Source organism: Mastigoproctus giganteus, chromosome 5 (genome assembly GCF_048544385.1).
Source record: "Mastigoproctus giganteus isolate SK-2022 chromosome 5, ASM4854438v1, whole genome shotgun sequence".
In the NCBI taxonomy this organism is placed as follows: domain Eukaryota; kingdom Metazoa; phylum Arthropoda; class Arachnida; order Uropygi; family Thelyphonidae; genus Mastigoproctus; species Mastigoproctus giganteus.
Window position 1 is genome coordinate 213054835 of NC_143579.1, and position 23952 is coordinate 213078786.

General features: G+C 32.6%; 1 protein-coding gene across 1 annotated transcript in view; it reads right to left on the reverse strand.

Moving 5' to 3' along the window:
- Positions 1-23952, reverse strand: part of LOC150086084 (latrophilin Cirl-like) — a 132459-nt gene that overhangs the window by 29438 nt on the left and 79069 nt on the right. The window contains exons 7-16 of the mRNA XM_090374791.1: positions 20062-20165; positions 18519-18710; positions 17292-17475; positions 14977-15120; positions 10462-10661; positions 8959-9008; positions 7424-7535; positions 6666-6769; positions 3569-3959; positions 936-1039 (exon numbers count right to left, since the gene is read on the reverse strand). Coding sequence (XP_090230917.1) covers positions 936-1039; positions 3569-3959; positions 6666-6769; positions 7424-7535; positions 8959-9008; positions 10462-10661; positions 14977-15120; positions 17292-17475; positions 18519-18710; positions 20062-20165 — 1585 coding nt within the window. The remainder of the gene's footprint in view (positions 1-935; positions 1040-3568; positions 3960-6665; positions 6770-7423; positions 7536-8958; positions 9009-10461; positions 10662-14976; positions 15121-17291; positions 17476-18518; positions 18711-20061; positions 20166-23952) is intronic.

Consider the following 23952-nt stretch of genomic DNA (forward strand, 5'->3'; position numbering starts at 1 on the left):
ATTTCATGCTGCTATGTAAGTCTGCAGTCCAGACCAAACGTCTATGACTGATGTCAAAAAAAAAAAAAAAAGGTTTGTTTATAATATGACAGCACCCACACTGGCACAATTCAAGATCTGCATTTTGCAATGATACTACACTCTCTTTATTCCCATAACATGGCCCCAGTTGACAAACCACTCAAGAGACATTAAGGGTGAACATCTACCCTTACTATCTACTTCTGCTTTGATGATGATTTCCAAGAAAGTGGTGCATGAATAGTTTAATGTATTTTCTACACTCCATAGAAAAAATAAAACTGAACACGGCACTTATAACAATTAATACAGTAAATAACTTAGATAATTTTCACTGAAATTCGTAAATGTAATTTGAAATCTGTAATATGCAAATTAATGTTTCATTAAAAACTTTTGAAAAAACATATTGCAAAAGGAGCAAGTGTTACTAATGTGTTTAAGAAATATGTACAAATTAACAAATTAAAATAGATAATACAAAAATAAAATTTGCTAATTTTCATTTGATGTCCACATATAGCACTTTATAGTTATAAAAATCATATCTCAATATTTGCATCTTTTACAATTTCACTTTAAACTGATATAATGGGTGTTCAATCAATGTCCATTCAGCCTCTTAGTTTATGGATGACCAACATATGTTGGTTTTTTCCATTTAAAATAAATTATGAAATAATTATTCCAAGATTGACAAAACACAGGGTAGCCACCCAATTAGCCCTTGTCTAAGCATGCTTAGTAATACTGCGTATGGTATAAGAATATTGGAAACTCTTAGCTTAGATGGAAAAAAATAATAATAATAAATAAATGCTATTTCTTTTTCCAAATCCACAAAATACAGCAAATTGTAAAATTTGATTTTATAATTGAAAATTCATAAACTTTATATTTTTAAAAATACATACTTGAGGCTCGTCAGTTTAGTCTGTTCCTTGCTCTTCATGGCACTGGTTAGGCTAGCATGACGACACATCATGTAAATGGCCATACCAAGAAAAACAGTATTAGCCTACAAAAACAAATCAATGAAATCTTTATTAAATGTATCAGACAAAATAAAAAAGTTTGAAAATCAAAAGCTTTTAAGGATATTAAAAGATTTTTGAAAATTTTGTATGTAATAATTAAATAATAAAGCATCAACGAATGATAGCTTCCATTTAAAACTATAACAGCCAATATTTTACCAATTCAATTAGTAAAATTCCGTTTCTGAAAGAGGGATGTTTGTTAAATTATGTTCTATATGTAGATGAAAAATGCTCAGCATGCATGCACGTGCAGTTTATTTAAACATTCAGCTATTAAGCCTAACTCATTTGTAAATGAATAATAAATTCAAGAAGTGTCCATTTTTATATTCCAGTGACAAGAATTTACAAATTCTTTTCATTTTTTTGTGGTAACTACACAGCAAAACTTAGTTAACTAGTGGCCAAGCATTTTTCATGGGATGTTCACTGTTACATTTGAAACACAAATGTATCTTGCATTTCATTTCTAAAGTTAAAATTGTGTTTCACCTGTAAATGTCAAATTTAAACTGCATTACAGGATGTTTTGATACTGCAGCACAGTAAGAGTGACTATTCAGCAGTCAAATATAAGCCTTTCTGTTACTGATATGTGGTAGCTTCAGGTTGTTTGTGCTTAAATCTTTAAGTTTATGACAGAAAACAACATGAGTGTACTTAAGTAATGGTAATAATGATAAAGTAATAAGCAAGTGATAAAAGTGGAATAATATAATTCTTATTCTGAACACTTTCTTTCAATAAACATTTGATTTTAACTGTGAGATGACAGCATATTATACAATGTGATGTTAATTTTCATCAAAATGGTAGGTGTTCATCTCATTCTGGATGCAGCTAAAGGAAATTTAGCTGCAATTCAATGGCTTTATGCAGAAAACTATCCTCACTATCAAACCCTTAACTACAAAACATTAACTGTGTAAAAGATGATGAATGGGGAAAGATTCAGTTGTATTTGTCATTTGGACATTGAAAGAGCATATTTCAGTCACACGTAACTGATGAAAGAGAATAACCTGAATTCAGCTGAAGCAGATCTTAGAACTAGAATTCAAAGAACATCTGCTGTTTTGTGACAGTTTACTTCTTGTGGAGAATGCTTTGTGAATATCTGCTGCATTCCTACAACACAACAGGTGCAATCTTTCCTAGAAAATTACATCCCAGTAACAGATTCTGCTAATGGATTTTCAATAACATACTCATACACACTGCATGCCCAGGAAAATCTAGATTCCATACCACAAGCTGTGGTAAGCAGTGTTTTCCAGTCAACGTGTAGGCAGAATAAATTCAGAGAGTGTCCCCTTGGCCATATCTCTTTCCCATGCAACTTGTAGGAGTTTCATACTAGTTTCTCAAGACACCTTTTCCTGAATCACTTAAAAAACATGCTGTTAGCAAGTGGCTCTAGCAATTTTAGTGACACAGTTAAGTTTTTTTTGGATACTACATATTCTTGACAATAGATAGGTTAAGGCAGTTTGTTGTCTGGCTACCTCTCACCAGATCTAAACCATATGTTGTGGGGCTATTTGAAAGACACCATTTACACAACAGAAATAGATTTTTCAACAGTACTTGTGGAGGTTTAAAATGCAATGCAGTCTACACTTCTCCCAATGTAGCTGAGCAACTTTGTCAATCATTATTATGTCATGCTAACACCACAGTATGCCATCAAAATCAGAAATACTGACAGACTAATGTAATCATTAAATTTATTTTATATTATGACTCATATTTGAGAATGTCCTAGAGGTGACACCTCTGCAACAATCTAAAACAGGGATGACAGATTGACCAGTTATGGAAAGCTATTAAGAGCTCCTCTAACAAATACAGCTTGATTTTTATGAACATACATAGCAATGTTTCATTTGGAACTGAAATAATGCCACCTGGACTTAGCATCAATGGAAATCAATAGTGCTTAATGCTGTGACCAAATTTTACCCCCTTTAACTCATAACCACATTTATTCTGTTTGGGAGAGAATCGGTTTTTTAAAGTAAGTGCCAATTCAACTAAGATCATGCAGTTTAAAGTCTATAAAGTGATATGTCATTCAGAGAAACCAAGAACCAGCTATGAAATATTTTTGTACACTGAATCTCAGAACATGTGTGCACTGATCTCCATCTCCATGTGTCCACGAGAATCATTGATGATTTGACATACATGAATAAATCACTGTACACAAACTTATAGAGTACTACTGGAAATATTTTCATTTTCATGAATGATAATGCTCTTCCACAAAGAGCTGATGCAGTCAAAGAATTTCTGAAAGAGCAAAGAATCGCCAGCATATTTTCCTTGTCTCCAGTGGTTTTCACACCGTTTATTTATACTGAAATACTTTAATTTATGAAACAAGCAAATTTAAAATGAAGAATGAAACACAAACAGAGTTATTACAATTTCAAATACTAACACAACAATAACAATCTAAATATTAAATTCAAAAATTACATTTCAGATGCTCATAGGTCACTTACCAAAAGGATAGCTATAACTGGTCCCACAAAACTAAAGATGAAATAATTGTCAGCTCTCAGCCAACAGTAGCGTTCAGTCCCATAGCTTCTAGGATCAACAGCAGCAGCTATACCCACAATTACTGCTGGAACAGCATATGCCAGAGCATAATACCAGCCAATTCTTGACTTTTCTGATTCAAACACTTCAATGAGCATAACATAGAGCTGGAAGCCTTCAAGAAACATCCATATGAATGCTGCTAAGAAAAAGTAATGGAGAAGTCCTGCCACAACTCCACACACAATTCGCAAATGAGTTTGATCAATTCCTGCAACAAATACAACCTCAGCTATCAATAAACAAATGCAGAGGTTCTTGTGGATCGTAGTACGGTCACTCTTCAGACTCCTGAAATTTAAAAGAAAACAAAAAATTATTCCTTCTGATATTGTTTTCTATGCATATTGAATTCTTATGAAGAAATTAAACTAATCAATATAGAACTACCACCCTCATCATATTAATAAAATAAAATTATAAATAAAGAACTATTAGCAGCAGTGAGAATTACACATGCTATTAATAATATTACAGATATATTGGGAAGTTATTAATTGCACTGTAATACAACTATAGCTATTTTTCACCAAAAAGGTTATGAATATCTACTATTTACTAATCAAATCACAAACTTATGTAGTTTAAGCTAAACAATTAATCATGTAATCTCTACAACATTTTTACCTGACTCACTATTGTCAGAATGCTTCCTTTGAGGTTTTGTTTATCTGTGAGAATGCAGAAATTCTCACATTTTCACAAGCTGCACATCATCATCTCCAATAGTTAATGCAATGATTTAACAACAGTTAAATAGTGCAATGTCATGGGCCATATTATACTAAATATACACTAAAAACTGTCTAAAACATAGGGATACTTTGCTCACTTAGGGTAAATTTTAATTTTTATTATATATATACCAGGAATTCTTAACCTTTTTATACAAATACTTCACTTCAAATTTTTCTCTGCCACCTCACCTCCCTTATTCTAGTTTCAGAACTCGTAAATGACATGCACAATAATAAAATTAAGTTTTGGGAGGTTTTCTCATCTCCTCTAGAGAGACAAGCTTCCTTTGTTAAGAACCTCTGACTGACACAGACACCATGAGTAGCTCATGGTGTCTTGTTAATGATATACAGGAATTTTTCTAGCAGGGATAAGGAGGTGATTATCCCCTTGTATAAGGCAATGGTCAGGCTACACCTTGGGTACTGTATACAGGTGTGGAGGCCTCATTTTAAGAAGGATGTAGAGCTGTTGGAACGAGTACAGAGAAGAGCAACAAGATTAATGAATGGAACAAAGGGTTGCTCTTACGAAGAAAAAGTCTTCGTAAGAGCTCTTACAGCTGGAGAAGAAAGTCTTCTCTAGACACTGTAATTTGCAAATTACAGTGTCTGGAGACTAGGCACCTGCGAGGTGACCTGATTGAGGTGTATAAAGCCTTGAATGGTTTGAGCATGCTCAATGCTGATGGGATTTTTCCTCTTGCTCAGAATAATCACCTGAGAGAGCATAAATTCAAACTGAGGAAAGACAGATTCAGGATAGATGTGCAGGTAGTTGGTTGGTGGAACAGACTTCCATCCTTTGTTGTGGAAGTTGATAGCCTAAATAAATTTAAGGCTGAGCTGGACAGGCATTTGGAACGAATGGAGGGGTGAAATGGGAGTGTTTTTTTTTTTTTGGCTGATGCTGCATAAGCTTGCTTTCTTGCATCATATGCCTCTACTAATGCTAACACCATTCACCTTGTATTACTGATCTATATCACACATCTGTTTTAACCAGTAACCATTGAGTCCTGTTTAAGCTAGATTATCAGACTTCTAGCACATTTTATGATCATAACTGTCTAAGATCAAAACATGAAAGAACTGATAGCCCAATTTTTGTTTTACAGACAAGTCAAGCCAACAAATAAATTAATAATTCCATATAGATTAAATTTAAAAAGAACAGCTAAATCTTTGATTTCATTCAAACAGCATATCAGTAAAAAAACTTTTAATATCATTAATTCATATCGCATTTGAAGAGAGGTACAGTGGTTGATCAAAAAGTTCAGTGAATGATCTTATAATTCCTGAATGCATAGCGGTAGTTAAAAGATTGTGAGTGGGACTTACAATGACACCTTCTGAACAAGTGCACACAAATTAACTTGTTGCTATATCGTTGTCTAACAGAAAGCTGCTTTGAGTGAATAGCTGTCTTTCATATTTGTTGTGTGTACTGAAAATGACAAAATCTGGACAATGTGAAAACATATTTTGTTTTAAACTTGGAAAGTGTCAGGCGAACCCCTTTTTTTTTTCAATTTACAGATTAAATTGATTAAAAAAAAAAAAAAAAAAGGCTTCAAATGGTTTCAGAGGCAAAAAGAGTTGTGACAGTCAAAACTGCATGTGAAGATCATGCTGGTTGCATTTTTTGACAGGTTTCCTTATTAGTGCAACCTACTGCCGAGAAGTTTTAAAATGATTAAGAGATGCTATCCACCATAAATGATCCAAAATATTGTAAAATGGTTGGCTCCTCTCCTATAACAATATGCTGGTCACACATCATTTATCATCTAGCAATTAGCAATTTTTGGCCAACAAAAACATTCCCATCATTCTGCATCCACCTTATTCATCTTTTGGCACCATGCAACTTTTGGCTACGCCCAAAATTAAAATAGGACACTTAAGGAAAATGATTTCGGTTGATTCAACTAATCCAATCAAATATGGCTGGCTATATAAAAACATTTACAAAAAGAAGACTTCCATTTTGGAAATCTTGTGCGAATTTTTTCACAAAAGAAGACTTTCAAACATCTTTTGGGTTTTATTCAGTGGCAGACATGATGAAATGAGTTTTTTGGCTACAGAAGGAGATTATATTGGAGAATACTAACAATGTAAGCATTTAGCACTGAATGAAATTTATTTTTTGCAACATTCACTAACAATTTTTTTTGATAAAACCTTGTATTTCCTTTTATTTAAAGATATAAAGCAAAACATGCAAATTCATAGCAGTATGAAAATAGATTACCTAAAGCACTGGAAGGTTATGATGGTAAGAAAGAGACAAGCAATGGACACAATACATCCCACATATGTAATAACACGCAGTGCAACTTCATGTTCAAATGACAGCTGAAATAAACAAAATTATTGAAAAACACTTTGCATTTATTATAACAACAGATTATGTAATGAAGAGCAGATAAAATGTATTCTAAATTATAGCACTTAGTCTAGCAGACATTAATTTTGAAATGAAAAGATGAGACTTAAATTACACGACTAAGTTGACATGTTTGCTTTGGCTCAAGTAGTATGAGGGGGGAAGAAAATTTTCAGCATGTATAAGTAATTGTGCAATAGTCTAAATGATTTATACAACAGTGAAGCAGACCTATTATCTTTGAATTAATGATTTTCTAACTTTTCTTTTATGATTCAAATAGCCTCTTAAAGTGACGAATGCCCTATTCAAACTGACACTATTAACCCTATTCACACCAAGTAGGCTATTAACACTTTAATCAATTACTAAATTAAACAAATTACTTAGTTACTGTTTAAAACTAGTTATCTGTTGTCAGAGAACCCTGATCAATCACATTTATATAATACCACAATTCAGGAAAAAACTGTTACAGAACTGAGGTTACTTTCAGCAGCAAAGTATTTCCGTAACAGTAACATACAAAATTTTAATTCTCAAAAGGAAAAAAAAAAAAAAAAAAAAAAGTAAGTTCTGTTTTATAGCCAAGTTTGACAAAAAACCATTCATGTTAGAATTACCTCTGTAACTTGCACATCCATGAGAACAGCAAAATTGGTGAGGTGATTACAAGAGCAAACTGTGTGACTTCTGTTGAATGATCGAACCCAACATCCATTATCAGACCAATCCCTAGGAAAATTCAGAAAGTGAGTAATTCATTAGTACATTAAATTATTAATATTTTATAAGAACAAAAGAAGATGAAAATACTTTGTTCAAAAGTATTACTGCTGAAATCAATAATAATTCAGTAGTACTGGCACCCGTAGCCGAGTGATCATGAGCGGGAGTGCAGTAGCACACGCTCTGAGTAGACCGGGGTCAAGCCCCTGACTGCTGTATACGATCGATCTGCCAACCTGCACTGGACCGGCTTGGCAGACTGTGGTCCATTTCCCTCAGCATGAATTGCTGAGGAGGCTTCCGTCCTGCAGTGGGTTGATATTGACTGCACTTTACTTTTAGTACTGGCAGCTTTTACACACATGCTGTTTTCTCCTTCATTCTTCCTCTTAGATTTTGCAAATCCAAAAGGTTTAAAATCAACACAGAAAATTATTTCCACTGAGTGGCAAGTACTTAAAGTACTTGCCACTCAATGATTAAAGTACTCAAAGTATAGCCAATTATGCTTCCTAACAAATTGTTGATAATGTTACTGCAGGCATAAGACTGCATTCCACAAGCTTTTAGGTATAGGTAATTGAATACATGGTATCCAATTACATTAAATTTAGAATACTAGTTGAAAAATTACACAGAACAATTCCAAAATTACTTTTCTAAATCAAGCATCAGCAATCTATAGTACTGATGCCAAAGGAGGGAAACTGGAGATCATTCCAAATGGCACCAGAAGATAACTAATTACATTAATCATTCCAAACAAGGCATAACCACAAAAGTCACGACAAAGACAAATGTGCCTGTGTTTCATTTTAATTTCCAACAACTGAAGTCTTCTAAATGCATTCAAATATCCATACACAGAGACTCTCTCATTTCAAAAGTTCTTTGCTGGAATTATAGGCTTCAGAATAGAATGAACTTGCACCCACATAAACATGTGAGTAAATTCAGCACCTCTAAAATGTTATTGACCCCTGTTCTAGACTTACTTATTTTTGCTAATTTTTTTAAGCAATTAATTGCTAACTTATTTTAGCAATTTTTGGAAGACATTGCAAAATCTTTAAACTGAAAAATCAATGAGAAATATTCACATATGACCAATTATAAGCTAAAGTTGGGAATGAGTTTAGGTTATAAAATGTGAAAAAAAATAAAAAATAATAATAATAAGTACCACCATAGTATATAAATTTGGGTATTCTACCACTCATTCATTATAATAACAGTGATTAGAAACAAAAAAGTAATAATGTATGGTTACATTACATGCTCCTAATTTTGAATTTTTTTTTTTTTTTTGACAATAAAAGTTATTAAAAATGAATCTGAAAATTGTGTACAACTCTTCAATAATACCCTTCAACTATTACTACTTTATTAATATATATATACCAATACTGAACTGATACCGAATACTTACTTTATCTGAAAGTTCCAAAAAACACACCTTGGATTAGTAACATTTTCTTCCTATAAAAAATTTAAAAAAATTAAACTATTAAAATATTATTTTTTTGAAAAACAGTTGCTGCTTAACATGATCACTAGTTATTACAATTAGTATTATTTTCAAATCAGATTTCAGAGAACAGATTGAAATTATTAAACTGCACTCCATTTTCATTACTTAGTGAATCAGATTTTCAGTTATAAGAATTAAACGTGTTTGTCTATCACTGCTTTTCTTCTAGCACTCATATATTAAAGCAAGTAAAATAAGTTGGAAATACAGTACCAGGAAGCTAAAGTTGGGAATGAGTTTAGGTTATGAAATGAATTTCAGACATGAAATCTTCCAAAAATCTTCCTTTGTACCTGATGATATGCAGTTGCATTGTCTTGCAGTTGGTAGGAAAACATTTTAGAAAAAGTTGCAAATGGATTCACTGGATGAGATGGCTGTAGGTTGGAGACATTACTCTACTAATTTCTGTTCCAGTCCTGGAGGGGGGGGGTCTCAAGCTGAGCTGGAATTTCTGTTATACAGTGCCATCAACTCTTACCATAAATTCTGCTGGAAGAATAAAGCTTTGTTGTGATGAATTTTTGCACATCATACAACTTATTTTTATGTACACACATGCTGTTTTCTCCTTCATTCTTCCTCTTAGATTTTGCAAATCCAAAAGGTTTAAAATCAGCACAGAAAATTATTTCCACTTTCATACCCATGCACAAAACACCAAGGGTGTTTCACACATTGGATCATATGCACTAAATTTATAATGTACACTATTATCATCTTTCACCTTTATACTATTCCCTAAATTTGTGGTTAACAGAATTGGCACGTAGTAGAAACAGAATACAATTACAAATGTGATCACATTAAATGGTGCCTACTATGCTATATTCCATTTGTATACAGGAATATTATATTCATACAAAATTCAATTATATTCAGCGAGTGTAATAATTTGACTGACTAATAAATTTTATATATTAAATTTCAAAAAGAATTAACACTATTGATCCAATTGTTATACCAGAAATAAAATTAGACACAAATTGCTTAATTTCATTCTTTGAATTAATATGAAATATGCATAACTGAATTCTCTCTCTTACCACTAGATTTAAATGAATCTATAATACCTTTAATTTTAATTCTCCTCTTTAATTTTGTTTTTAATAATTGAGTATTAAGAACCCAATTTTGATTAGTTAAGAGACGTTTATGCATTTATAAAATAAAACAAAAATGAGAAAAGGGTAAGATTGTCAAAACTGAAATCAGCATATCAAAATTTAGGGTGCTACTTTCATTATCAGAATTTTCGGTGCATACTGGAGAAATTAATTTAGTGATTGATCAGAATGATATAGTAGTTGCATTTTATTAGTCATTTCACTCCGATAATCTTTTGTCCAGACTAATCTGAAATTAAATAATTCTAGTTTAACATATTAGAGCTTTACTAACCTGTATATTCTTCAAAGTTACTACTACAGGTTCTGTCAATCTCAAGATGTGTTGGTTGCCTAGCGAAACAGTGAGAACTCGAGAATTAATAATTTGCTGTATTCCTTTCCATTCCCTGTTACTTTCTGAATCTGTAATAACTTCTGGATCTAGTAAATCATCTATTTTGTTGTATGCTAAGAAAACTACCTTTGCAAGACCTACAGCAATATATACAAAAGAAAGTTTGGATAAAATCTTGATCAAAGAGGCAATTAAATATCAATATACATTATTTCACTAAATAACTTGTTTTGTAAAAAAAAAAAAAATTTCTAGTAAAATCTTTAAAATTTCCACATTGTAGAAACATGTCTTTGCACTTTTTAAATATCATATTTTTTAACCCTAATGTATTTATATTTAATGTAGGCCTGTCAATTTTAATGCAAATAACTTGAAAAATAAAATGCTGAAAATTTATTATATATTCAGTTAATATATTTTTGGGATGACTTCAAGTAATGAGAATTATTTGCAGATGTATATAATTTTTCACTTAGGACTGTAATCAGCTGATTTCAGGCAGAGGTGTGGGTTCTCCCCCCCACCCTCACCAGGCATATCAGATGTTTCAAACTGCAAAAGATACAAAACAGCTTGCAAACATGATCTTAGAGACATTATGAATTTGGGTAGGGAGGGGGGGAATGCACAGTCCATTGGAAAAAAAAAAATTAAATTATGCTATTACCAGCTAAAAGCTAGTTACAGATTTTATTAACACCAATGATGCATTTCTTTAGAATTAAAATATTCCAATTTCAACCCTTTTGCTTTCTTAATTTCAATTAAGCTGCATAAAAATTTATCACTATGGTGGGACAAAGCAACTGACACTCATACCATCTCAGATGCTGCATGAGTCAACATCCCTGCTGAAGCAGGGATGTTGATGCATGGAAACAGGGACAATGGAAAGCCAATGGAATTATGAATGAGGAAACAAGAAAAAACCTTTGGGTAGAATATAATCAAAGGTAAGTGAAGTAAACTTAAGATATGGGCATATTAGAAATGATGGGAGAAGGGAGATTAACTAAACAGATATTTCAAACAAAAATGAAATAGGCACAGAGATGGAACAAGAGATAGGGGTGTCAAGCAAGCATTAAAAGAACGAGGGCTAAGCTTACTCTGGCTGAAGCTATAGATCTAATGGGAAATAGGATAGTAAGAATAAAAGTAATCCAGGATGACTGATTTGCATAGTGACACACACACACACACACACACACACACACACACACACACACACACACACTGAAATGACAGATTTGGATGATGATTATCATAAAAATATGTTACTGTTATTATAAAAAATATAAATACTCTCCCTATTTTTTTTTTTTTTTTTTGTTTTACTATTCCAGTCTTGTTATTTAGAATAAGACATCATAGTTTATTCATTCAATATTATATAGCAGAAAACAAGGATTATATTATTTTCACATGCTGTTGTTAAAAAAATAAAAATAATCAGTAATCAGTAAGTGGCAGAATCTACTTTAATTGATTTGAAATAAATTCTCGAGTTATGAGGATTATATAGAGTTTATTCAAAAAGAGATGAAACTCACTGAAACGACATAGTTTTATGATTAATAAAGTGATGCATTTTAAGGTATATATTTTATATAACAGAGAATCGTTTAATATTATATTATATTATTTAACATAATATACGAAGATCTTTGAGATAACAGAAGAGGAGAAAAAGCAGTATGTACTGGAACTTAAGAACAGGTTTAAGTTTCTGCAGAGTGCTCAGGACCAAGATATCGATGAGGAATATTGCAACTTTCTGAAAGTGATAAAGCCCAAGAAACCTATAAGGAAAAAGAAATCCAAAGAAGAAAAAATTAGTCAAGAAACACTTGTTATGATGAACTGAAGGCAACAAATGAAGAGCAAGATAAACACTGACAAGGAGAAAATTGAGTATACTGAGTTATGCAAAGCCATTAGAAAGAGACTCAGAGAGGACATAAGATTTAACACAAGAGAAGTAAAACAAGCATTAAGGGAAAACAAAGGACTTAAATTAGCAGCCATGAGCAGTAATACAGAAAAGCAAATGATACTGAAACTGAAGTTTCAGTATCATTTATACTTATAAATAGCAGAGAAGGCATAATTCAAATAGCAGAAGACTACTATAGAGAATTATACAAGGAGCAAGGGAATGATGCCAACAGTGGGGAAGACGGATTGCAAATTAGCAACTCATGCGACATACCCGATATTCTTCCTGATGAGGTAGAACATGTGTTGAAGAAAATGAAGAATCAGAAAGCCCCGGGGGAAGATAAAGTTACTGTAGAATTGTTAAAATTGGGAGGAAGAGACAACAAACTGGCAAGGCTTTTCACAAGATGTATTAGAAAAGGTGTGATGCCTAAGCAGTGGAATAATGCAATCATAGTTTTGCTGCATAAGAAAGGAGATAAACCAGAAATTGGAAATTATAGACCAAATAGCTTGTTATCCCACATCTACAAATTGTTCACAAGGGGTCATTACTAACAGATTAGTAAGAATACTTGATGAAAATCAACCGAAAGAGCAAGCTGGCTTTAGGACAGGATTCTCAACTATGGATCACCTTCACGTAATATCACAGCTAATGAAGAAAGCAAATGAATATAAAAGACCATTATGCCTGGCATTTGACTCCATACAGCATAAAGCAATGTTTCGGGCACTGGAAAGACAAGGCATAGATACCCCATATATTATGATTTTGAAGAAAATATATAAGAATGCTACCTCCTTTATTAGACTAGACAAAGACAGTAGCAAATTTAAAATCGAGAAAGGAGTTCGACAAGGAGACACAATATCTCCGAAACTGTTTACTGCTGCCCTTGAGGAAGCTTTCAGAATATTAGACTGGTTGCAGAAAGGAGTCAATGTGAATGGAGAGTACCTAAACCATTTACGATTTGCAGATGATATTGTGGTCATAAGCCATGATCCCAAAGAATCAGGAAAAACTTAATCAGTTATGCACAGTTAGTAAGGATTTTGGACTAAAGATGAATATGGCTAAAACAAAAGTAATAATGAACAAGTATGCCACAGAAAGGGACATAATGATTGAAGGAGCAGTAATTGAAAAGGTGGAGTCATATACTTATCTGGGACAAGTTATTAGCTGTAATAATGATAAATGGCTGGAAGTCAAGAGAAGAATAAATTTTGGATGGATAGCATTCAGGAAATATAGTCACATACTGAAGAGCAATATCCCAGTTTGTCTGAAACGTAAAATAATGAACCAATGTATACCCCCCACCATGACTTATGGAAGTGAAACTTGGGCACTCACCAAAAGAATGGAAGAGAAGCTGAGAACTACATGGCGAAGAATGGAATGAATTATATTGGGAATCAGACTATTAGATAAGAAGAAAAACACATGGATTAGGCAGCAAACTCAAGTAAAGGACATTCTTATCAAAACTAAAGAACTAAAATGGTCTTGGGCAGGACACACAGTCGAACACATGATGACAGATGGCCTAAGAAAATAACAGAATGGTACCCAAGAGGAGCTAGAAGAAAACCTGGAAGACAATGGCGGAGATGGTTAGATGAAATTCATGAGTTTGTGGGTAGTAAATGGATGGCCATTGCACAAAACAGAACAAACTGGAAATTTGCTGGAAAGGCCTTCATCCTGCAGTGGATTGAAAATGGCTGATGATGAATATAATATAAACATTTAATATTCATACTTTTAAACATAAATACAAAAATATTCAAATATCCACTTCAGTTATCTTTCTCAGTCAAAGTAATAAATAAATTTCTTTTTATACTTGGCATAGCTGTCTGCAGCCAAAAGAGTTCACAAATTCATTGTAAGCAAACAGTATATCATAGACACAGTTTAACAATGGGTTGTACATTTTTGATGGCACCATACAGATTCAGACTCAATATGTATACCAGTGATCATGTACAATACCACAGGATCACAACCATAGCTTACATCCATACATTGGTTCTTGGTACATGGTGGTCAGGGTCAGCTAACAGAGTGCATAAAATTTAATTTTGATGTAAAAAAGTATAAAAATTTGACCATTGGAATGAAAGGGTAGTCTTACCAAGACAGGCTTCAGTTCTGCAAATTGCAGTCTGGAGAATATGCACTTGTGAGGTGATCTGATTGAGGTGTTTAAGGCTTTGAATGGAATGAGCAAGCTCAATGCTGGTGGCATTCTTCCTCCTGCTCAGACTACACACATGAGGACAAATTCAATTTGAGAAAGGGTAGTTACAAGACAGATGTGTGGAAGTTGGCCTTTAGCCAGTAGGTGGTTGACTGTAGTAACATTTCCATCTGGTGCTATGGAAGTGGGCAGTTTGAATAAATTCAAGGAAGACCTTTTAAACTATTGGGTACTCTATTTATGATAACAATTATTCTAAAAATTTAATAAGTGGATTAAGCACACGAATAGTTACCATTTCTAGCATTCATAAGAAGCACTTGTGCAGGAAGTAAAATGGAGTCATCCATTTTCATCCAAGGAGTCCCACTAACATCATTTGGACGAGGTAGTCTCACATCACTAACTCTATTCATTTGATAAATGTGCACTGCAACCACTGAAAACAACGAATTTCATACTATTTATACAATTGTTATGATTATCTGATCTCTAACAGCACAGTTATTTTTAATGCACATCTTCATTTTAATTATTTTAATCAAAAATTATTCAAAAGGAATATTATGTTATTATCGCATCTCTTGAAAATTTCATGATTGCTTTTACCAAGGTCTTGTTCTATAATCTTAAATTTATGCAAAACTTGATTTGTGTAAATTTAAGACTGCAGAACAAGAATCCCATAATCTGCTAAATGTAGTTCTACTATGAATTAGGGCCTTACTGCATCCACTGGTTTGCAAATGTAATGGCAGACCTGACTAGCTAGACATAATGTCACAGCTGATGCCTTTGCACATGCTAGGTTCAGAGAGAGAGAGAGAGAGAGAGAGAGAAAATTAAATGAAATTTCAGAATTCTGTTGGGTGAATCTGATTGCCTGAAGTAAAGTGCCATTTTCCTCAAAGGAATTAAATCAGGGTACTCAGTTGCCCACCTTAACATTAGAGCAAGCCGTCATGTATCTGACTGCATGGCACGATCACCACAGGAGGTAGTTATTCTTGGAGATGCTTTTCAGGGAAACAGAGAATATTTTGTGCAATAAGGAAAGGTAAAATAAGTCCACAGTATGTCTGCCATAAGCAAAAGTTAGTGATAATATAGAACAATTATCATCTTTTAAGTACAAAAGGCGAGGTATATGTTGGTACAAACGATGTTAAGTATAGACAATCTGGGGCTTTACTTAACAAGTACAAGGTGATGTTGAGAAAAAGTTGCAAGTTATAATTGAATTTGAAAGTGTCTGGAATTCTGCCAAGACATAAGGAGTTTATGGTGAGGGCCTCGTCAATCAATTTGTCTCTGGAGATACTGTGAAAGACTCATGTTTGTTTTGTTTTGTTTGTTGTTTAGGAGCATTAGCAACTAAGGCCATATTGCTACGGGATATGCGGTGATCATTCCATGACCTTCCCGCATCCTCCGTATTTGGTGGTGACGGGCTCAAACCCCGGTCTAATCAAGAAGCGCGTGCTACGCACTGCTGCTCCTTCCCACCTGGCTACGGAGGTGCCGAAAGACTCACGGGATAGAATTTTACTTGGTATGGCTGGTGCTTGGATGGTTAGCAGAAGGTTAACAAATACCAGCTATTTTTATAGAGATGGGAAACACTTGATTACAAGAGGTGCAAGGATATTTGCTGATGGTATTAAAGCAGCATTAAGTCAGTCAAAAAAACTGTTAATTTGGTTTTCACCTCTCCTTCTATTGTGATATACAGTGGCTTGAAAAGCAAGAAGGGCATCCAAGACCTGCTGGGGGTAGGGTTCACAAAGTAATGATAGAAGCCACAGCTGCAGACTTTTGACTTTCAAAAATCTAGAGATCAGATAACTGTAAACAGGATGGAAAACTGATTTTTTCCAAAACAGGCAAAAAATAAAACTGATTTTTTTTTTTTTTTTTGTGAAAAGGCTTCTCAAAAAAAGCAGAGGGGTTCTTTGCAAAAAAAAAACCAAGAGGAAAGCAGGAGATTCTGCTAAACGATAACTGAAAATTGCTGTTTAAGGTACCTAGAAAGCTTCTCAGATTTTAACTGCATCTTTCCTATTTTGAAAAATTAAACAGTATCATTATTTACTAACACAGCAGATGGTATTGATATTCAGCCACATAGTTTCAACATCAAACAATCAGTTTTCATATTACATACAGTATACAATCAAAACCCTGACTTTAAAGAAGAAAAGTAATTGCTAAAAAATAAATAATGCTATAAAGATAACTTTAATCCAAGAATGAAAAATAATCATTGTAATCATTATATGGTTAGAAAATTCCTTTTATATTTGCCAGCAAAAATATGATATAATATGCACTAGTAATAACATTATAGTATATATAACTGCATATTAACACTTATTATTAAATAAAATGATAATTTTATTTAATATGCCAACAGTGGGGAAGACGGATTAGTAATATATAATTTATTTTATATATTACTAATGCTAATTTTTGTTAATTATATCAATAATTTATACTGTGTTAATGTATATGAAATATATTAAATATTACTAAATGCTAATAGTAATTCTGCCAAATTTAAAATTCAAAAGCATCACTAATGTTCAGAATTTATTATATAACATTTCTTACACATTTGTCGGTGAACTCTAAGGAAATGACTTTCTTGATTTGTAGTATCTGCCATAAGTAATGCATTTTGCTCAAGGCTGAACAATAAAGCTGATGCTGCCGACCATTTCTGGGAATGGGAGAGATCATTCCATGCTTCATTTTGGAAATCATCCAGAAGGCTGCTACCAACATCAATCACAGACTACAAGAATAAAATGATCAATAAACAACAGCAATTTTTTTTTTTTTTTTTTTATTATAAAAATCATACACATATATAATATCAGTTTACAGAAAAAAATCTCTCTCATTGTAAGAGGTCCAGAAGTGACTGCAACATAAAGGGTCAAATTTTTCTTGTACAATAATAGAAAAGGACATACGTTTTTACCTACCTTCCATTAACACACACACGTGCACGCTTCCTAATATAATTCTTGAACGTGGAATATTTAAGCAATTAATGAAAAATTCACAGAATAATTTTATATTGACACAAGATTATTTTATTTCAAAACTAAGTACAATAAAACAAATAATATATAATAGCATAACTTTTAAATACAAAACTACTGACAAGATTATTTTGTCTCAGCTTCTCCTACTGTAGCAGTACTACAGTAGGAGAAGAATTTTGTCCCTGGCCTCGTGTACACCTATAACAAGTGTTACCATGACACTAAAAGGTATACAATATCTAATATCTTTTAACACTTTGTGACAGCCTCTTACACTTCTGGGCCTCTCTTAAATCTATAACTCTTTAATATTCTTTGAGGATATTCTTTAGATCCTTAAAAGTAGCTACTTTTGCATTGTCTTAAACTATTTGGAAGAGACAATGATAAAGGTCTTTGAGTCTGAATGCATAAATAAGAAAGCCTAAGGCAACAAATCACAAAATCATTAACAATGTGTACAGTGTACAGAATTCCTCAGAAAAACTATCATTGCAAATCTTAATTTAGCTTTCCGGTATGAATTCATTCATATAATGCTCAGAATGTAAATAATAGATAATGCTGGAAAAATACTTAAACTATAATTGCTCAATGAGTATACGATGGATGACACTTCCTGAAGAATTTTTAAACTAAAATAAACAGAAAATTAGAGAAAAAAAAAACTTTCCTTTCCTTAAAAACCCAAGCAGGAAAAATCAAGAAATAAGGAATATGTGTGCTTTAATTAAAAAGAGGATTAAAACTATGCATCTGTTGTGCATAACATTATAAATCAACTAACCTGGACTAGTTCTTTAACAACTTGATGCCTTTGTTTGTTATGGTGAAATTCTATTATTCTTTGTCCCATCTGCTCAACTAATCTGCTCAATATACTTATAATTGGCAAAATATCACCTCCATATAATGTCTTGGCTCTAGCCATCAATTCAAGCTCAGCACCAATACTGACAACAGAATCTCCATGTTGGAGCTAAATAGACAAGAAAATTTATATATTAAGAATCATTAATATAATATAAGTTCTTAAATACTGATTAGAATCCTCTTTCATTGCACTAATATTTCACACATATTATGCTGAGAATGTGATGGAAAAATACTTCAATTATAATTGCTCAATGAGTATACGATGGATGATACTGCCTAAAGAATTTTTAAACTAAAATAAACAGAAGAATTACAATGCAAATTCCTATTGTCAGTTATATCTGTTTAGTTAAAGACTTTATATAAACAGACATAGTGCTGAAATCTCTTGCTTTGATAATGGGAATTTGCAATTATTTCTTAAAAGATTCAAAAATAAACAATAAAGATTCTTAAATACTTGTAGTTTTATGTTCAACATAGTGAATAATGTAAATTTGGTCACTTTTTTTTTGGAACAATTCATTAATTCTCCAAATTTAGCTGTTTTTACTGGTATGATATTACTTTCTATATGAATCCTTAGAACTGATTCAACATAAAATGAATTAGCAAGTGTTAATTATTTACAATTCACATTCAACACATTTTTTGATTTTGTCTGCAACATGTTGAAGTTTAATTTTAGAATATAAAAATTAATTTATACTATTTGCAACATGCAAGTTTGTTTTACAATATAAAAATTAATTTATGCTCAAATGGAAGCAAAATTATATGTTATAATAAAAGGTTTTATTTAATATTTGATTTTTTTTAAATTACAATTATTTTAAAAAATAAATTGTTTTCTAGTGTTGCAGACAAAATCAAAAAAAAAAAAGTTCAGACTTTAATAAAAAGCTGACTCAAAATGAATCCATACTACTCTTCAATTAAAGTCAGATTGCCTTACCTTAAAAAAAAAAAAAAAACACCGCTTTCATCTCTCAGAAGCTGATCAAATTTCAAGAAGTTGTCATGATACTGCCCTATAAATGAATAACACCTTCCATATGAGAAGTATAACTTTTTTTTATAATGCACTTCCACCTTGCATATGGCAATATGCATGGTGGCAATGCCTTCACCTACCAATGAGATCGTAACTGCCATCTCTTTGGTGAATTTACCAGGCGCTCCATACAATGTAGCACTTGGCAACCTGCTGATAATTTAAACTGCAAAATGAGAGATGCCAAATGATGTGAAGTATAAATTTTAAAATAATTTCTGTTAAAACAACTTCCTATTAGAAGGTTATATATTAGGGCAAATCACTGCAACATAAGAGATTAATGCCTACCATGATCACTTTGTCTTTTTCACTTATGTGTTCATTTAGCTGCAAATGAGCTTATGCTTAGGTCCAGAATTAAGCTGACAGCTACAAAAATTTCCTTTTCATTACTTACTCTGTTTTCTAAGCTGGTAACCCAAAGGGATTTACAATTACTTAGATCAGGATGATCTGGTTCCCACTGAACACGAATTGGATCACACCTCCATTTTGCCTCTCCTGAAAGATTAAACAATATCAAACTATTAAAAAATTAATTTTCTTTTTATTTAATCAAAAACTACCATTTCTAAAATCCTAATTTAACAAGTATTTCAATAATCAATTTTAGTCACAAGATATTTGAAGATGATTGCATAAAAAGTATCCATTACAGAAAGACAGCCTAAAAATTCAAAGTCATAAAAATGAATTTCCCCCTTTTCATAATAATCATCCTTTTTTTATAACAGAAAAAAAGTTTAGATAAAAGGTTATGCACAGAACTTTGTATTAATTCTTCAGAAGGCACATAAAAGACTTACATGAGCAGACGTATTTCTCCTTAAAAGCAATGACAAAAATTATTTTAAGCCTAAATAGGCCAAATTCTAAAGTGTTATGTGAGTGGTGGCACACTTTATGCACTGTACAAATGCTCACATCCATACTTGTAAATGAAGTGACAGGACTAAGATGCAGAAACTGATTTCTTGGACTACATTCCCTTCACCAGCACTTTATTAGGCAGCACTTAATATTAGACAGGTTTTAGTTGAAATCTCAAATGTCGCTAAAATATCTTTTATGATTATGAAATATTATGATTATGATTATTTTATGAAATATCTTGATATGATTACATGTTAATAAGCAACTTATACAACTTCACACTTAGCAAATGTTTATTTTTCAATTAACTTCCAAACTACATAGCATTCTCCTCAACCTCATTATTACATGGGATCTTCTGCCAGTAATTAATAAGAGGAAAAATTTAAGTCATATGAACAAATGTTTTTCTTTTATTAAATACCTTTTTTTAATTAAAAAGCTTCTTTTTAATGGATTAATGCTAATAACAGCTTCATTAGCATTAGTAGTGGCATATGATGCAAGAAAGCAAGCTTACACAGCATCAGTTAAAAAAAACATAATAAATAAATAAGAAAAGCACTTCCCATTTCACCTATCCATTGCCTCCAATAGTTTGTCTAGTTCTCCCTTTCATGCTGAAAAACTCGACAGCACATGGAGGGTAAATACATGGGAACTATGAATACCTTTAAATAAATAGCCATGTTGTGAATGTATGTATACCATTAAGAAAATATAGCACAGGGAGGATGCCAAGATGAGTGAAAAGAGCTGGCCAATTTAACAGAAGATGGGTGAGTAATAGAGAGGCAAAAAGTACTGAAGCCTATAACAGCATATAAGTTGATCAGTAAGAGTACCAGAGAAAGAGTTAGGCTGATTGTGAGAAATCACCAAAATAGCAAAGAATGGGAACAGGTTTTTCAGGTATGTGAATAAAAAAAAAAAAAAATATGAAGACTGGATCATCACATAATGGATATGGGAAAGTTGCAGATAACCCAATCAACATTGATGAATTGAACAAGCAGTAGTAGTAGTAGTGACATGTGATGCAAGAAAGTAGTGTATGAGCTTATGCAGCATAAGCCAAAAAAAAAAAAAAAAAATTCACACCGCCAAAGTACTTCACATTGATCCTTTGCACACAAAAGAGAGAGAGAGAGAGAGAGAGAGAGAGAGAGAGAGAGAGAGAGAGAGAGAGAGAGAGAGAGAGAGAGAGGTGTAGCTCCTGGGGATTGGTTGCATATAATCAATAATTTCAAGCAAAGCAGTGAGAGCATGCTAGTATTGGTGTTAGGTTTTAGGTATATCAGCAACTTATTAGACCATAAGGCATCATTGTATATTATGTCTGCACAAATATATGTTCATGGGCCAATTTGCATGTTGTGCAGGTTGAAAAACCAAGAATAACTCAGGAGAAGATCCCTACTCCCCCGGCGCCTCTGTAGCCAGGTGGGAAGGAGCAGCAGTGAGTAGCACACGCTTCTTGATTAGACCGGGGTTCGAGCCCGTCACCACCAAATACGGAGGATGCGGAAAGGTCAGGAAATGACCACCGCATATCCTGGAGCAATATGGCCCTAGTTGCTAATGCTCCTAAAAACCAAATAACAACAACAACCTACTCCCCCAATATCTGAAATCAGGTAACTACAGTCTTGATTGAAGAGGATTTCAGAAATTTCTCCAGTCTATGATGAGATTCACACCCAAACTCCTCCAAATATAGCAGTAGTAGTAATAATAGAGGCATATGATGCAAGAAAGCAAGCAGATGAGCATCAGCTAAAAAAAAAAAAAAAAATTTCAAACAACCATTCCCTCTAAAAATTTGTCCATTTCCTGCTTGAATTTATTTAAGCTATCAACTTCCTTCCACAATGACAGATGGAAGTTTGTTCCAGCAATTAACCACCCGCTGACTAAAGGCAAATTTCCACACATCTATTCTACAACTGTCTTTCTTCAATTGAATTTATGCCCCCTCGGGTTCATAATCTGAGCAAGCATCCCATCAGAATTCAGCATGCTCAACCCATTCAAGGCCTTATATACCTCAGTCAGATCACCTTGCAGGTGCCTAGTCTCCAGCAGCTGAGTAACAAGTGGAGAAACCACTATACTGTCATGGAGGATATAAGAATACACTGGTGTTGTTGTATATGTGTTTAGTGGCCCAAGGATGACTGTGGCAAACTGTGGAATTGAATAGCACCACCCAGAAGATGAATCCATTAAAAACTAACAGGTTCACCTTCTGGGTGATACTATTCAGTTAAGAATGATATTAGTAATCTTTAGGTTGACTTATGGATAAATGTAATCATTTCTAAAGGGCTCAAGCTTTGTCACTGTCAGAGGAGGGACAATGGTTTCCAAGCAGTAAAAAAAAAAAAAAAAAAAAAAAAAGATAATGCAGAGTAGCACTATTTTCTTATACTACTGAGTTGAAATTGTACCCAGCTTCTTTACTTAAATAAAATTACTTAAATTTGTACTATGAATTATGGTAGAGGGAAGAAGAAAAACCACTGTGATGCAAATTTATACAATATAAATACTGTCTAATGTTTTAAATCTTTGTACAGTTTAACCTGATAGTAGTCACATATTGTGGAATACTGGTGGCACACAATGATGATTCAGATCATAGTGTTTCTCAAACTTTATATAGAAAGATTTTCTTTTTCAGTATTTTTTTTTTTTTTTTGCAGCCCAAAAATATAAATGTATATATAAAAAATAAAATAAAATAAAAAATGAATAAATTTTCACTCTATTTAATCTTATAACATCATGTTGGGAGCAGAGGAAGACAATTTTTTCTTTAAAACTAGTTCAATGATCAATTTATTTCTACACTTGTTTTTGAAGAAAACCAAAGACAAGAAACTAGTTTCACTATGTCATGACTTGCCACATTCATGAACAAATAATTGCATGATCCTATAATAATAGGATCATGCAATTATTTGTATATTTTTTTTCCCTTGAGACCTGGCCTGAGGACTGGTCCTCAAGAAAAAAAAAAAAAAAAAACAGCATTTCTCAAAGGAGAAATACTAATTTAGATGATCCATAAAATTTAAGAGCATGTGCATGCATTTGATTTTTTTTTCCTGTTTAGAATACTATAAGTATGTCAAATGGCTGATGATGAAGTATGTCAAAATTAAAATGATCATATTCATATTGGCAACAGTTATTTTTAAAACATTTTACAAAATGTAGGCATATTAGTTGGACAGGGCTGATTTTCTGACCCATTAACAAATAGATATTAATGCAGCTGTGAACAAATATTTCACATTGAAATATTTGCTCTCATTTTCTAATCAAAAGCAAATAAAAGAAGAATGCTATGATAATGTAGTTTTCTAAAATTTATTTAAATAAAACAAAAAAGTGCACATTTTGATCCATG